We start from the raw sequence: 17,961 nt of genomic DNA on the forward strand, positions 1-17,961 counted from the left end.
AACAGGAACCCTAATGCCACAGTTAAAAAAAAAAAAAGTCACTTAATATTCATTAGAAAAAAATTGATTCATAAAAGAATTTCACACATTTAACAGTAAAGAAGTAGAATAAGAAATCAAAATGAAAATTAGAGTGAAAAAGAAGCAGTTCACACAGTGTTCAAAATGTAATCATGAGTGGACAGTTAAGAACACTCCAGAAATCATTGCAGAAACTTTATTTACATCAAATGAACTAAAAAAAAAAATGCAGCTAGCATTCTCCAGTACATAGTGGGCTTTAATACTTAAATCAATGCTTTTCACAAAGAAGATATTGAGTTAAGTTTTGCAAGCTTCTCACTTGTGGCAGAATGCTGGCTGAATCTTTATGAGTTCATTTGACGTAAATAAAGTTTTTGTAATGGTTTCTGGAGTGGTTTTTCAACGGGCCAGGCACGATTACTTTCTGAACCACTGTTCTGGCCATTAACTGGGGCAGCCGCACCAGGCCCGCACCCCACTCAAGTACCACCAGACAAGAGAATACCCGGAGCCACGTTTGAATGGAAAAAATAAATAGGCCGCAGCTTTATTACCACAACATAAACCCTGACAGTGCGTGTGAACTGCACAGCCAAGCCTTGTCTAACAGACGGCAGTGACCTCTAAGAGAAACCCCTATTTTTTACCAGCTCGGCCCAACCCGGTCAAGCCAGGCCATGCGCGACAGTAACAGGGTAAGTAGGATGGGCCATCCCGGGCAACCCACCCCCAGCTCTCTGGGCCGAGTCACCGGCCTGCAGCCAAAGCAGCTTCAGTTCTCCAGGCAGCAGACGACCCCCCCCCCCCCCCGGGCAGTTTCTTCATCCTTTATGTTAGATGGTGCCCCCCCCCCCCCCCAAGTCATTCTCCTCCCCTCACAACCCACTTGAGGCTCAGGTCCCCCACTCCGCCCTACTGAGATGATGTTGTACTAGGGATAGTGCACGTGGAGGAGTTTGTAAGTGTTAGGGACCGGGGCAGCCACACCGTGCACCTGCGGACAAGAAACAAAGCAATCAGTCCGGCTGAGACAAGAAATAAATGCCATTACTGGACAGCTTCTTCTCTGATCTTTGTCACCAGTGGTCAAAGGCTACAGCCCACACCAGAAAACCAGGTCATGCATCAGTGCTGCTGGAAGCCGAGGCTGCTTGAGGACCGCACTGAGGGGCTAGGCGGCCTGACTGAAGGTCCCCGGCCTTCCTGCCCCCCCCCCCCCCCCCCCGAGAACTGCTCGCAGTCACGGCTCAGAAGGCCCAGGACACTTGCTGAGGGAAGCGATTAGCCTTCCTCCCAAGGGTTAGGCTTGTCTGTGTCAGCTGAACCCACCGGCCCTCCCAGTACTGGGCAGGTAGCTCTTATTGTATTCGTCAGGCTTCGTGGCATTGCTAAGCTCACGTTGTCCACTCAGCCTATGTATTTGTCGTGCTTTGCATCTATTAATTGTGCTTGTTATATTGTTATATTTATATCTGTATTGGGGGTTCCTGCAGGTGGGAAATCTCAGAGAAATAAAGCAGGCGGGTGTGAAGAATCTGAGATAATATCTATTGTGAAATCCCAGCAGTGCCTTCCTTTGAGACTGGAAGACTGGGCATCGGAATGGCAGATGAAATTTAATGTGGATAAGTGCAAGGCCCTGATTGCTTTGTTTCTTGTCCGCAGGTGCACGGTGTGGCTGCCCCGGTCCCTAACACTTACAAACTCCTCCACGTGCACTATCCCTAGTACAACATCATCTCAGTAGGGCGGAGTGGGGGACCTGAGCCTAAAATGGGTTGTGAGGGGAGGAGAATGACTTGGGGGGGGGGCACCATCTAACATAAAGGATGAAGAAACTGCCCGGGGGGGGGGGGGGGGGTCGTCTGCTGCCTGGAGAACTGAAGCTGCTTTGGCTGCAGGCCAGTGACTCGGCCCAGAGAGCTGGGGGTGGGTTGCCCGGGATGGCCCATCCTACTTACCCTGTTACTGTCAAATGGCCTTGCTTGGCCGGGTTGGGCTGAGCTCCTGGTATCCCCTTCTGTGCCTTTTATCCTGCCTCCTGGGCCCTTTCCCCTCCCCTCCCCCAGGTGAGCTGCCACTAATGCTTTTCCCTCCCCAGAAAGGAATGGGGGGGGGGGAGGGGAGATATGTGCAACCCCAATCCCATGGGGCATCGGGAGCTTGTTGGCTGCCAAGCCTGGCAGTCTGGTGAATTTCCCCTCCCCCATCCTCTGCTGTCCTGCTCATCGTGGGTTGATGACATCAGCCGCAATGACGAGGGATCAAACCCTTGTGGGAGGAGAAGCAAGCTCCTCCTGATCCCCCCCTCCCTCTGTGACATGAAAGGCAAGAGCTGGAAGGGGGTAGGGTGTGGTCACGATACAGGCGCCTCAACCTGATTGCAGATAGTGCCCATGCACATGGGTTGGCACCATCCATTGTTCACTCTAATTTTCATTTTGATTTCTTATTCTAGTTCTTTACTGTTCTGTTTGAAGCCTTATTTTGATTCATTTTTTCCTAATGAATATTAAGTAACCCTTATTCTTATATACATTTTTTTTTCTCACAGAAGAGGTGCAATTTCTGTGTAATACGATTTTCCTTCCTTTTATTCCTTCTGGTTTTACTCATCCTTGGATGATTCCAAGCCGTCAAAATGGCCTCCTCTCAGGCTTCCTGGTGACAGCAGGTGATTCTGAGGACCCAAAGGGCCCATCTGAGTGAAGATCACCAGAGGGCCATGTGGGCCAACAGCAAAAAGTGTCACTCGTCCAAATCTAATGCAGGAGATGACCAGTGGGGGCAAGGTGACACATGAGCAGCAGTTGTGAGCTACGTAGAAATAGAAATCTGACACTTTTTTGAGCTGGCCCGCTAGCAGCACCGTGCAGAGGACCCGAGGGTCGATTTGTGGATCAGGTCCCTGGAGGGAGGGCGTTAAAGTCATCGTGCAAGGTTAATCCAGTGACCAGATTCAGGGGTGATTGCAAGTTTCTGGATGCGGACCTTGTGTTTGGTCCCTGGCCCAGGACTGTTTCTGCAGTGACCAGACTGGCATCACTTGGGAAGGGATAGAAAATAGGATAAAACTCCAGGACTCAGATCCCAGCCTGACATCCAAAAGAGCAGGAGGAAAGGGCTGGGTATAACTCCCCCCCTCCCAAAAAAAACCCAAAAAAACCAAACAAAAGTGTAATCAATGGGGGGACAGAAATTTGTTGGAAATTTCACAGGTTAGTCAGGGGGATCCCCCTTGGGCTCTGATACGAGGTATCATTGTGTTTCTGTGGTAAAACCATTTCTTCAGTGTTATTCGTTTTTTCAAATCTAAATTTTGACTTAGGTTATTAAAACCACATGAAGAATTTGCTTGGGTTCCAAATGTTATCGCACACACACACAAGCACACAAACTGAAGGATCCTCCTCCTTAAATCAACAAACATGAAGCAAATCCTGCTTCTCTTATGGCCACAGAAGTGTTAAGTCCTCTTTCATCCTTTTATTAGCAGTAAGGATAAAAGCTATCTGGTTAACTTTTCACTTGTGAAAGCTCTTTAAATAAAGCACGGCAGGGTTAAGTCTGTAAAGCTTATCAGTGAGTGAAGGAAGAAGCAGAAAGCTACACAAGAATAAAGACCACATAAAGGTGTCTGCGCAGGGGAGAGGATAAAACAGGAAGATAGAGCTAACCAAAGAAACCTTCAGATTTGTTTTAAGCTGACTAAAGATCTGCTTGATCCATTTTTTTTTCAGCCTTTCCTTTCAATCTTCACATCTTTTTTTTTTTTTCCTAAACCAAAGTCGCTCAAACAGCGCCCGCTTTCCTAACGCAACCCCCCAGCCGCCCCTCCCGGGGTGCCATGCAATATTTAAATTAGGGCTTGGGTTATCAAGGAGGCGCTAATGACCAGTCTAGCGCCTCCTTGATAACGGGAGCCCGGCGAGCCTCGGCCGTCCGCCGGTTAGGGGAAACAGACGCCCGGATTTATTGGCGTCAGTTTTCCTAAACGGCGCACAGCCAGGGGGTTCAGGAAAGGGACGCTTGTCAACCGAGCGTCTCTTTCCTGCACCGGACTGCTGGTGCTTTTTTTTAAAGATTTGTTCCTCCTACTTAATATTGCAACAATATTAAGTATTAAGTATTAATATTGCAACAATATTAAGTAGGAGGCTGTACAGAAAAGCGTTAATTTCTGAGCGCAAAAATGTGCATCTTAGACTTTTTTTTTTGTTTGCATTGGGAGGGAATAGCTAATAGTCTCATCCACGTGCATTTGCATGCGATCAGCGCTATTCGTTTCACTCCGTGCTGGACGCGCGTTGTGGAGGCGCATAAGGGGATTAGGTAGCGCCTAACTATAGGTTGTACTGCAGGTTGTACAGTGCGCACATGGCGCCCCCCACCGTGTTTAGTTCAAAGAGATTCTGGTCCGGTTTATGAGCACAAAGGGAAAAGGCAATGAGCCAGCCTTCAGCTCCTCGGGGGTCAGCTTGAGCCAGCCCCTGCCCTCGTCCCGTTGCTGGCAGGGAAACTGATTTTCTCAGGAAAAGCGGGACCGCAAAATCACCGCAACGAATCGTAGTCGAGGATGGCAGATTAAGGACCTCAAGGCCCACATGGCCTGCCCAATTTATTTCCTGGAGCAGTGCCATAAATTTCAATTCGGCGGCGTCTGCCCCGTCACTTCTTCAGCTAAGACCGGCTGAGTTTGTCTTTGGTGGGGGTGGGGAAGCGCTAGTAAGAACGGGTGGGATCGGGGGCCGATGGAAAGGTGTTAGGCGCCTGGGCGAACCTTCTGCCTTGTGCCCGCCGCCCTACCAGCTCGGGTGGCTCGTCGGGTGAAATATCCTGCCGGCAGCGGCCGCCTCTTCTCTCCTGCTGCCGCGGCTGTTGCCCCTGGGACCCGGGCTCCCTAGCCCCTCCCTCCCCCCCCCCCCCCCGCCTAGTTTGCCCAGTGTCCCCGCTGGCCCTGGGTGGGATGGTGAGGAAGATTATCCAGAGCTTACCTGTTGGATGTAGTTCACAAATTTACACATGAACTCTCCGAAGATCCAGCTGGGAAGAGGATAGAGCAGGGCAGTGAAGGGCACGCAGCATACCAGGAAGATGATGTCTGTCATGGCCAAGTTAGCTGTGGAAGGAAGAGAATCCAGTTTTGTGAGGGCAGTCCTTCCTTTCTGGAAATCGTATTGCTTTTGGCAAGACGCTGTCTAACAGTGCCGGTGGCTGAACTGGGTGCTAGGGGTGGTGTTCCTCCTGCAGCCTCTTCTGGGCTTCGGGGAAACAGGGAAGGGACTGTAAAATGAGTTGCTGCACTTAATTGCACATCCGAGAGAAATAAGATGATCATTTCTCACAAAATTCCAGTTTGGACAAGAGAGTGACACGGACCAAAAAAAATAAAAATAAAATAAAAACCCTGATTTAATCTCTTAATAATGCAGTAATGTGGAATATCTGCGTAAAATTGCTGCTGGGTGGTGGGTTTTCTAATTGTATAATCTTTTCCAATTGAGCACCCCCCTTCTAAAACAGCCTTTTAATCTCCAGCAGCCAAGGTTCACACAAGACAAATACAGACCAGGCACTCTGTTATAGTGAGAGAGAGTCAATGGGGTGGGACTGTCCAGGGGAATGGCCCATTATATGTTGGAGCCTGGCCTGCAATTTAGCTGCATTGGGTATCATGACTGTATGTTTTTTTAATGCATATGCATGGCTTTTGGCTGTGTTTTTGTTTTTATAGTTGTTCTACGCTGCTTTGAAACAATTGCAGATGCAGAAAGCTGGTCTATAAATGTCTATCAAATTAAGTAAAACATGGACACACAGAGGCACACAAAGAGAAGTGAACACAGACACGCCCACACACCCACCCACATACAAGCACACAGATACGTACGCACAAACACAAACACACAGGCACACAAAGAGAAGTGAACACAGACACGCCCACACACCCACCCATGTACAAGCACACAGATACGTACGCACAAACACAAACACACAGGCACACAAAGAGAAGTGAACACAGACACGCCCACACACCCACCCATGTACAAGCACACAGATACGTACGCACAAACACAAACATAAACACACAGGCACGATGCAAAGGCTTTGAGCCAGGGCCGTGTGGGGAAAATGCTTATCTTTTTGCACAAAAAGTGGAAAAGATGAACTAGGCTGACATTTCAGGCGACGCTCATGGAGTCTCCAGACTTACTGTTCCTTTTCGCAGGTTAGAGGACCCTAATGGCGAAAGCAGCAGAATTTCAGGAAGCCCAGGGTTCTAATCCTGGTGATGCTCCTTGGGACCATCTCACCCTTCACTGCCTCGGGTACAGACTCAGAGCCTGCTTTACTAAGACTTTTCTCCCATTCAGAGCCTAAAGAGAAAGAAACGCCTTTGGATTGTAAGCCCTCTAGGGCAGGGGACCTGCCGGGAACTTGTAGCCTGGATTGGCCACTGCTGGAAACAGGATGCTGGGCTTGATGGACCCTCAGTCTGACCCAGCCTGGCAATTTCTTAGGTTCTTTATGACAAGACCAACTGCACCTGAATGTGATACTCACCATAAACTTGGATTTGGAAAGGTGATTAATTATCTCTACAATCCAATTCCAGCTCCTGCTTCCATCAAGCTGAATACAAGAGAGGAAATCAACAATAAGCCCCTGGATGAGAGCTGAGTAGATTTCTCTCCTGGCTTTGGTGGTCTCTGTCTCCATGGTGATCAGTTATGAACTATTTAAAGTTGTGACAGATTCCTTTCAATTCAATTTAATGTTTGGCATATAAAGCTCAGGTTTTGCACACCTTTTTGATCTGCTGCTAACGGAATGCGACTCCTTCCCAATCTCGGGTCATTCCTCACTTATTGCATGCTGAATCTGACCCTGAGCAATGCAGGTATCCTCCCGTGGAGCAGAAACCATTTTCTCTCTTTAGCTCTGATAATTGCCGTGCTGTCTCATTAGAGAGTCACCAAACTCTCATTCATGATTTGGGATTGTGAGGACCTTTCATTCAGGCCAATACAGTAAAAATCGCGGGAGAGCGGGCAAGTGCCCGCTCTCCTGTGCGCGCGATTCAGTAAATAAAATTATTCAAATTAGGGCCCGCAGTAAAAGGACAGGAGTGGTGGCTGTCAGCGAGTTTGACAGCCGACGCTCAATTTTGCCGGTGCCAGTTCTCAAACCCGCTGACAGCCATGGGTTTGGAAACCGGACGCCGGCAAAATTGAGCACCCGGTTTTCAACCCGCGAGCCGATTTAAAATTTTTTTTGATTATTTTTAACTTTTGGGACCTCTGACTTAATATCGCACTTTCCCAGTGCCGGCAGAAATTAATGCCTACCTTTGGGTAGGCGCTAATTTCTGAAAGTAAAATGTGCGACTTGGCTGCACATTTTACTTAGTGAATTGTGTGGGAATACCTAATAGGGCCATCAACATGCATTTGCATGTTGCGGGCACTATTAGTTTCTGGGGGATTGGATGCACGTTTTCGATGCGCTATTACCCCTTACTGAATAAGGGGTAAAGCTAGCGCATTGAAAACGCACATCCAAACGCGGGATAACAGTGTGCTCCACCGGAGTGCACTGTACTGCATCGACCTGATTGTCCTTTAAATGCCGAACAAAGTTCAGCTGGATTAACTCACTTTGAACCTGCTGTCCTCTGAGAGAAGGCCTTTACCCTCTGTACTGCTCAGTTTAGGGGAGGAGGAGGAGGATGGAAAAGCTGGGTAAACCTGTAAAACCCTTAGCTGCTCCTGCCTGCATAGCGCTGTCCTGGGTCCTGACTCAGGAGCACGGGAATAGAAGAAAGTCAAGTCCCCTTCTAACCGTGGAGGTCAAGACTGGGTCTGGAGAAGAGCGGCACTTACTTTTCTGGGTGCACAAGAAAGGACGCCAAGCCCACAGGCTCACCAAAGCCTCTCTCTCTTTGTAGGATCCCACACCAGGACTGGAGATGGAGCTGGATGTTAGATCTCTTAGTGTAAGAGTGAGGAGACCTGGGATAGGAAATCTATGGAAAAGGAAACTCAGCAATCCCCTACCTCAATACCACCAGCCATCACCAAGGACTTGACTTATAAGGTTTTCCCTCCCATTCTGTGTTTATGGGGAAAAAAATTAGAGACTCAGACCCTAAATGAGTGAGGCTGTGCTCCAAAAAGTTGTGTAGTAAATATGTCTACAATGTTGCAATTACAAGCGGTTTGCATTATTCCAGGACAATGCATGGTAAGATATTGTAAGTATAAATACAGGGCTGATTCTATAATGAGGCAGGGTGAGGCAGTGGCCTCAGGTGGCAAACTTTTGGCGCAGCAAAAAGTGCCCCTCCAAAACACCTCTACCGCAGCCGCCGCCTCCCCCTGCCCCCAAAGTCAAACATCGGATCAGGCAGAGATAACCCAAACCCCTGCCTGATCCGAGCCTTTGCATACATCACGCGCCATCTGAGAGGCCGCTTAGAAGCCTCTTCTGCCAGGTTTGCAGGCCCCCCTGGGGGGCAACAGGCGCTGTCGATCCTGAGGGCTGGGAGGTGCTCCGGAGGCAGCAGGAGATGGGCTCACTAGCCCAGCCACCCTGCCAAACAAGCCCTTTGTGACCGGGGCTGCCAGGGACAGAGCGGACGTTTGGGAAGGAAGGGCGAGGAGCTCCCTGGTGGGGAGGGGCAGCTGCTTGGCTTTGGGCGTTTGGAAGCTCCCAGCCTTTCTCTCTGGGATGGCTGCGGCTCAGAGCTGCACTTTCTCTTTTTCTTAATCCACGCTTAGGGCTGATCCGATGCAAAGAAGGAGAAGCTCATGATAGTGGAGGTGGAGGGGAGGGGGATAATAGCAGGGAGAGCGAGCCTGGCAGAGGGAGAGGAGCAGAGACAGGAAGGAGGGGGAGAGGCGAGCATTGCACCAGAACCCGAGAATTGGTCTTGTTATCCTTTTTTGACCCTGTAATGTTGTCTTACTCTTCCTGTCACCGCTATGTACGTTTTCCTTGTAATCACCTTATGCGTCACTTTGGCAATTATTGGACAAATTGTCAGACCAAAATGTTTCCTAAAACTTGAATCCGAAAAGGATTCAAAGACTGGGAGGGAGGGAGGGAGGGACAGGAGGAGAGGACAGTGAAAGGGAGCCAGAGCCCTATCCTTTCCACAGTCTGTACTTATATTTTACTGGTATGTGTTGTTTCTCCTGCATTCATTTTTTTAAAAAACATTTTATGCATTTGCAAATTGTCCTACCAAGAGCCCAGGGGCGGATCTATCACGAAACAGGGTGAGGCAGCGGCCTCAGGCGGCAGATTTTTGGAGCGGTAGAAAGTGCCCCTCCAAAACACCTCTACCACAGCCGCCGCCTCACCCTGCCTCAAAGTCAAACTGCGCATACGACAGAGATAAGCCAAACCCCTGCTCGATCCACTCAGTGGCAACACGCATCCCTAACCCCGGGCAGCGGGAGTTGTTTTATCCTGAGGTTATCTCCTGCTGCCCGAGGTTAGTGTCGCGTGTTGCCACTGAGTGGATCAGGCAGGGGATTAGTTTATCCCTACCTGATCTGATGTTTGACGCATTTATCCCGACGTCATCTTTTGCTGCCGCGAGACTGGCCCTGTGGCAGCAGGAGATGACGTCGGAATAAATGTGACTCCTGCTGCCACCCACCCCACAACTGCTGACCTAAGAAAGGAAGAGGAGGACGCGGCGGCCGACAGCGGACCCCAACCTACTGGCAGCTGAAAAAAAGGCCTAGGTGCTATGGGTGTGTGTGGATGACTGCCTCTGTGTGTGTGTGTGTGTGTGTGTGTGTGTATATATATATATATGCCTCTGTGTGTGTGTGTGTGTATGCAAGTGGGTGACTGCCTGCCTGGGTAGATGGGTGACTGCTTGTGTGTGTTTGTTGGATTTGGGTGAGAGCCTGTGTGTGTAGGTGAGAGGCTGTGTGGGTGTGGGAGACCTTGTGTGTGTGTGCGTCTGTGGGGGGGGGGGGGTGTGAGAGCCTGTGTGTGGGTGTGTATGTGGTAACTGCTTGGGTGTGGGTGGGTGAATGAATGGGTGCCTGCCTGGGTGTGTGTGTTTTTATGTGAGAATGAATTGGTGCCTGCCTGGATCTGTGTATGGACATGAGTGTGTGTGAGAATTAATGTTTGCATGCCTGGAGGATAGGGAGCAGCGGTATGAGAATGAATGGGAGCTTGCCTGGGTGTGTGTGTGAGTGTATATGAGGAAGCCAGTGAGTGTGTGTGTGTGTGTATATGAGAGAATCCGGGGGAGGAGGAGCTTATGTGGGGATGGGGTGGGTGGAGAGAGAGGGTCTTAGACTGAGAGTGTGTCAGTGTCTGTGAGAAAGAGAGAGAGAGAGAGAGAGGTTGTGGGTGTGTATAAGAGTATGTATGGGTGTGAATGTGACAGTGTATGTGTGAGAGAGAATGGACATGCAAGTATGTGTGAGAGAGAGAGGATAAAGTCTGTGCACCCCTCCCCACCAATCCCCAACAATTTTAGGGTGACTGGAAATCAAAAGATATCAGGTATGGAGAGTGGAGAATTTTTTCAATTCTTATTAGATTTAACTGATGAATGTTATTTGATGTGTCTTGTTTTGAAGTATTTTATTGGTTGTTTTTTTTCTGAGAACATTTTAAAAAATTGTTGATGTCCTGTTCATCAGCCATTTTGAAATACTGTATTTATTCTTTCTATTAGTATAGGTTTACTATTATGATTAATGTTATATTTTTTGATTTTATTATTGTTTTATGAGGAATGATGGTGTTTCTATTTTTTCATTTTTACAATGCATACAGGTCTGGCTTCATACAGTTTCCAGTTCAGTTTATGTTTGTACATTTCTGTTTATATGTTATTCTGTATTTGGTGTCAATCTGTCTCTGTTCTACATGTGTGACCTAAGGGACGTATTCTGCTGGCATGTAGTTTCTGTAAAGGGATACAGCAGCCTGGCTTATTATGTTTTCCTAATAGGAGGTGTATTGGGGTTTTAGAACCCGGTGTCATATTTGTAGCGTTGTCTTTTGAAAGGTAGGGGGTGTTACTGCTTGAGTGCTGGCATTTAGTGCTCTTTTGGTATGGGAGGTTTATTTATTTATTTACAATATTTCTAGGCTGCTTATAGCAAACATATTGTACTAAGCAGATTACACTGTAAGCATAAAATACATCATAACAGGTTTACTATATTATCATTGTTTTTCAGTTTACTCAGGGATTTCTGAGGGCCAAGCCCACATCAAATGTATTTCACAATAGGCCTAATTACAAATGTCTTTTTTTTTACAGAGTTTTCTGGTTTGGCACCAATGCAGTGCATGTAATAATAATAATATACATGTCGCAGTGATATTTTTTTTTTTACCTTGGAACACTATAAATATCTTTTTCATGTACAATCTGTTATTATAAATGCAGAGTATTTAATTGTGTGTAAAGTTCGCCTAGTGCATCTGATATCCTTGCACCGACCTGGAGAGAGTGTGCAAACCCACCGAGCCCCCGCTATTCACCCATTTCCCACTTCTCCAGGGGGCAAATGCTGCAGAAATGTGAGAGGCAGGTTGTAGGGTTCCTGGGAGTGTAGCAGGGCTGCCAGCTTACAAGAAATATCAGGGATGCACTTCTTTGGGAATTCAGACCCTTCCTTTCCCCCTTCTGTAGCATTTCCAGTCACCGGAAGGGCCACACTCCAAGGGGCCTCTCTGCCCCCATGACCCTGATGATTTGCCTTTGGGGCGGGGGGGGGGGGGAGGGGCATCTCATCCCTTGCCCCAGGCAGCAGATTACCTTGAGCCGCCCCTGTATAAATATATCTACAATGTTGCAATTACAAGCTGTTTGCATTATTGTGGAGGGCAGGCGGAGCCAGGTCTCTGCGTGCCCATGATGATGTGGGCACCAGGCTTGGCTCCTCCTATGCGAGGCGGTGGTTTGGCAGGGCTGGAACGTCTCTGGGTGCGCTGGGATTTGAATCTTGCGGGACACTGGCGTGTCCGGATTGGTTGCGCCCCAATGCACCAAGGGAATAGGGCGGGATCCCCAGGGGCTGATATAAGGGGCAGATACCTGGTGTTGCCACCCCTTTCCTTCCAGCATGGCTCCTCGCGCCACTCCCTCCCTCCCTCTTTGTAAAGGGAGCCGAGGGAGAGGAGCCATGAGTCCTGGTTGCCCATATTATCCAGGATAATGCATGGTAGGGTGTTGTAAGTATAAATAGGTTTACAATGTTGCAATTGCAAGCCATTTGCATTATTCCAGGATAATGGGAGAGCAGGCAGAGCCGGGTCCCTGGGTGCCCATAATAATGTGGGCACCAGGCTTGGCTCTTCCTGCGTAGGCGACAGTTGGGCAGGGGAGGGGCAGTGATTTTTTTGAACTTGGTGCTCTGGGGTTTGAATCTCCCGGGACACTGTGGTCGGGCCCCAGTGCACCAAGGGAACTGAGGGCGGGCTCTGTGGGCAGTATAAAGGGGGCGGCACCTTTGGGTGCTGCCTCTTTTGCCTTCCAGCGTGGCTTCTTGCTCCCCTCCCTCCCTCCCCTTTTGCATTGTTCTTGTGGTTGCCACAGCTGGGGGGGTGGCGGAGTTACCAGAGCTACGGTTAATTTGGGCGGTGATATCAAGGAATCCGCTAGGTGGCGGGGTTATCTTGACTCTGTTCTTCGAGTTGCATGTGATTGGGTTCAGTCACATGGTGGGGACTCCTAGCTGGGCTGTGGTGGGGGTCCCGCTCACTGCTGGTAGTTACAGACTTGGGTGGCCTGTGGAGGGGACATCTTGTTGGGGCATGGCGGATGTATCCTTGGGGGTTATTGTGTTAAGGCTTTTGGTGCCTCTGGTGAATTGTATGTTCATAAAGCTGCGGCCTTTTTGACATTCCAAGCAGCTGTTTTCGTGTGTTATTTCTTGGGTTGGTGTGTTCGCAAGGAGCCGAGGGAGAGGTGCCATGAGTTCTGGTTGCCCTTATTATGCATGGTAAGGTGATGTTAGCATAAATATGTTTACAATGTTGCAATTTCAAGCTGTTTGCGTTATTCCAGGATAATGCATAGTTAAGGAGATGTTAGTATAAATATGTCTACAATGTTGCAATTACAAGCTATTTGTGTTTAACAGCAGCTGTCACTATCTCTGCCTTGCCAAAATTCCACATTATTGTGTTCTGCTATCTCACACTGATCACAGATGACTGGGAACGGCTAAACAACACAGCCTGAAACAGAAAACCACTTAAGTTACAGTTAACATTTACTTTTAAACAACCAAGTCTTGATCTAGGCATATGATGCCAAATTTTGAAGGCACCAAATACCCAGCCAAAGAGGAACCTGCTCTCACTTGCTATAGGGGCTGTGCAAAGGCATTGCTTCAGAAGGACACCACTGGGGAACTCTGGCTAGGGTCACAAAACTGTAAACTTAAATCCAGCCCCAAGAACAGCCAAGATAACCCCCCGCCCCCCTCCCCCCAAAAAAGAGCTGGATAGCAGCTTAATTATAACTGAATCAATGGTCACTAGAGAGCTCAATATCCTGACCATGACATCTGCATCCACACAAATCTGAGATAACAAACAGACACACATAAGATAAAGTATGTGTCTGTCCTCTGCACTGCATCCTTTATGAATAGCACAGAGGAGAAAAACTACCTGGCTTTATACAGCCCAATCCAACCAGCCAGAGGACTCCATCAGTGGGACACAGCTGTAGTTCAGACCTTACATACTATATCCGTAGTTCAGAATGCGATTATGATAGAAAGACCTCATAGTTCATTTTTTCAGCTCTGTGCAAGGATACTACTGCATGTAATCAAGTATGGCATGTACAAAGCTATGGATACATGTAGAGCCTGAAAAGTGAATGGCAATTATCATCCGCTGCATTCTGTTCTGTCTATGGTTACATTGTCTTTTTTTTTTGTATATATGCTATCTTACCTTTTTCATTTTATGGTTTAACTGTTTCCACTTTCTATTTTCCCCCATATATATATATAGACAAGTCATACCGTTGACTTATTAAAGCAGAGGGGGAAATCACTAGTCTTTGAGGGTAGCAAACTGATTGGGCTTTCAGAATACCCTTATTGAATATGCATGAGATAGATCTGTATGCATGCATGCTCCCTCACATGTATGCAAATCTATCTCATGCATATTTATCAAGGATATCCTGAAAACCCTACCAGATTGCGGCCCTCATGGACCTGGGGCACTGATCCGTGTAAGGTGTGCACGCGTGCACATGTACACAGGTCGTAAACCCCATGCATAGGGCTAAAAACATAGCCCACACAAGATATCCAATATTATTTGCATTATACTGGCACACAAATTTGAACTCAGCTTATAAACGGTTGCACAAAAGAAAATTTCTGCGCACACGGCCTTTCAAAAATTAGAGGGAACGTTGGGTTAGGGATTCCCCAACCCTGCTTTCAAAGGACTGATAATGCCAGTCCAGGATCTCCACCAATGGCTGCATGCCCTGGGTTTGCTCTGCAGTGAAGAGATGAACCTTTCGGGCGTGGGATTGGATGTGTTCTTTGCCATCTTGCATTGCACTTCCTGGATTCTGGGGAATCGGTAGCGTTGCCCCCTCTCATTTATCTTTGTTCTCGTTCAGTCCCACATGACACCTTTGGCTGGTTCTGGTGCCAGAGGAGGGAGATGGTGCCCTTGAGCAGGCAGTTCTCAACCAGTGTGTCACCAAGAGCTGGGAGACGTGTCACCAACATTCGAAATAAACAAGCCTAAGCTCTCTATAGCAGCCGCATGTGCCCTGCTGGCTGAGGAGAGTGCAGAGCAGGGATACAGTTACTTGAAACGCCAATCGCTGCCTCCCTCTTACTGTCTTTCTTCCACCCTGGCAATCATTGCCACTGCCAGCCCAGGCTGGAAATGTTGGGGGCTATGCTCTCTCCCCCTTCCACCCCCTCCACCCCCCACTGTGATATATCCATTGGCGCAACCTGTGCCACCACTAAACATCACATCCTTGAGCATCATCTGTCAGGTGGGTCACAAGGCAAAAAAAAAAAAAAGGTTGAGAACCACTGTTTCTAGAGGACAAAAAAGGAACCCCCAGTCCACCACTCAAGAAGGCGAAGAGAAGTTTCTGGAGTCAAGAGCTCATCCTACGGTGTAATCCATGTCCCACTGACAAAGAAGCCCCAGCAGCTCAGTTTCACAATAATACAAACTTTTTAATGTCTTCTCTCCCTTTTTCTGCTCTCTGTTTTTTTTGGGGTTTGTTTGATTTTTTTTTTATTGCATGTGCATTCCTGTGCAGTAGAACCAATATGTGTCTGCCAGCTGGAATCCAGGGGCATTGTAGTGCCAGCACAAAGAATTAATTCATTGCTGTATGAGGTTGATAGACATATATACACCTAGCTTTACTGGATCTGGGGGATGCAGAAACTGCATTCTGTGAAGCCTGATAATCTTTCAGCTTGTATGTGTGTGTGTGTGTGTGATGGAGTAACACAGGAGGTAGGCTGCCACAATATTATCCCAAAACCTAATGAAAAGCTAGAGTGATAAGATCAAGCTCTCATCAGAGGCATATACCCTTATCTTACAACAGGCACCCTAAGTCTGGTTTTTAATAAAGGAGATCTTAAGCAGCCTGTCTAGGACATGAGGGAAGAGAATGCCAGCAGACAGGGGAATGCATAGGGCAGAAATCACATAAATATTACTGAATCATTTCAGAACGAAGATAACAAAGGGATTAGTACTGACTGGCCAGTTCATCCTGGTAATTGTATAAACTGTTGCTGTACCTTGGTTTCTAGATCTATTTATTAGATTATGATGCCTAAGCAACATATACTGCAGTGTGTTTTATAATAAAGTTACTGGAGTTGGTTATGGTTCTGCTTTGTGGTCTTAAGCCATCATTATCTTCACACAGATTACTACAGTACCAAAAACAAACACATAAAAAATATACACATTACTAACAAGTTAAAGCAATAAATACAAAATTATAACAAAAATATAACATACAAAATGGAAAACATAAAATAAAAACCAAATACAGTGTCAAAAAGGATATCCCAGAGACAATATAGAAAGAAGAGAATAGACAAAACAAACATACAAACTAAAAATCACAAAAATCATAAACATGCACCCATTTGTCATTTGCATATTTATATAAATGGTATGGTAATATGTGGTAACACTTGCATACCATTATGGGTAATATTATTAAGAACTAAATAACCAGTACAGTCCCATGCCTCTTTTATAATAGGTTAAAACTGTTTGCAAAAGCCTGCTGAACGCTATTTGAATAAAACTGGTAATGTCTATCTGATGAAACAATCCAGTCCCTGTCATTCCATGAATATGGATTTCCCTGTGACCTTCGTGTTATGTTTATTCCATTTGCCTATTTAAGTATTTTAGCGAATTTCCACACAATTTGACAAGTGCTATTCATTTTGATGTGGCCGTCTGTCACAGGAGCTGCCCAGACCCTGGTGCTAAACAACAACAAAAGGTACTTTTTAGTAGGGGGTCATTCTTGTTTTAAACCATTTGACACAGCAGAACCGATACAGAGGATTCTCCAAGTATCCTTTTTCGAAATACGCCATCGGATCCGGAAAACAAGACAAGCAGAGCCCTTTACCGGGGACTGCTCCTGACACACAGAGCTTAAAAAAAAATAAAAAAGCAGAGCTTTCTCAGTTATGTTGACTCTGCCGTAGCCGAGAGTAACACATTCCTGGCATTAATTGTAGACAGGCAGCAAAAGTACATCATGAAACTCCTGCACGGAGGAAGGGCTACGTTTGAACTGATTTTTAAAGAGTTATTTTACCAGAAGGATGCTCCAAAGAGACAAAACTATTAAAAAAAATGATACACATTTTTCACCCTCTACTCAACAGACACAGACTAACTCCTCAACAACAAATAAATAAATAAATAAAAATAAACAAACAAATAAATAAAAACAAACAAACAACAAAGAACAAAAACCCCAGCTTGAATCAGAACCAATCCCAAAATCCAGCCTAAGACCTGGGAGCCACAAGAGAGTCCTCTGGGCCCGTACGTTGGCTCTTTAAAAACAGTGAAAATAATGTTTAAAATTATACGGAATGATAAACCTACTTTTTTTTTAGGTTTAAAGACAGTTAGAGGTTGAATGGGGCTTTGTCAGACTTGGATTATTCCTAAAGTGACCCCCCGAGTTGGGAAGGCTGTAGCACCGATCTAACATGTTCTCTGCTGTGACTTTCCTGGAAGACAGCGCGGCTTGGGGAGCCCCCGGGGACCCCGATCCCTCAGAGCAGCCCCTCCCCCCTCCCCCCCCCAGCACAGCCTGAGGCTTCCCCAGGGCCCTGAACCTACAGCCGCGAGGCCCCTCCCGGCACCCCAGAGCCACGCGCACCCTAAGGAGCCTCAGCAGTCCCGGACCCCCCCTCCCCCCCCCTCCCGGCACCCCCAGAAGCCTCGCGCACCCTAAGGAGCCTCAGCAGTCCCGGACCCCCCCTCCCCCCCCCCTCCCCGGCACCCCAGAGGCCTCGCGCACCCTAAGGAGCCTCAGCAGTCCCGGACCCCCCCTCCCCCCCCTCCCGGCACCCCAGAGCCTCGCGCACCCTAAGGAGCCTCAGCAGTCCCGGACCCCCCCCCCCCCCCCCCCCTCCCGGCACCCCAGAGCCTCGCGCACCCTAAGGAGCCTCAGCAGTCCCGGACCCCCCCCCCCCCCCCCCCTCCCGGCACCCCAGAGCCACGCGCACCCTAAGGAGCCTCAGCAGTCCCGGACCCCCCTCCCCCACCCCTCCCGGCACCCCAGAGCCTCGCGCACCCTAAGGAGCCTCAGCAGTCCCCGGACCCCCCCGTCCCCCCCCCCTCCCGGCACCCCAGAGCCTCGCGCACCCTAAGGAGCCTCAG

At 48.0% G+C, this 17,961-nt stretch overlaps 1 protein-coding gene across 2 annotated transcripts in view; it reads right to left on the reverse strand.

Annotated features, from left to right (window-relative positions):
- Nucleotides 1-17,961, reverse strand: part of KISS1R (KISS1 receptor) — a 44,633-nt gene that overhangs the window by 25,148 nt on the left and 1,524 nt on the right. For both annotated transcript variants that reach the window (XM_029613454.1, XM_029613453.1), the window contains exon 2: nt 5,019-5,143. In XM_029613454.1, coding sequence (XP_029469314.1) covers nt 5,019-5,143 — 125 coding nt within the window. The remainder of the gene's footprint in view (nt 1-5,018; nt 5,144-17,961) is intronic.

Source organism: Rhinatrema bivittatum, chromosome 8 (assembly GCF_901001135.1).
Source record: "Rhinatrema bivittatum chromosome 8, aRhiBiv1.1, whole genome shotgun sequence".
Classification (NCBI taxonomy): domain Eukaryota; kingdom Metazoa; phylum Chordata; class Amphibia; order Gymnophiona; family Rhinatrematidae; genus Rhinatrema; species Rhinatrema bivittatum.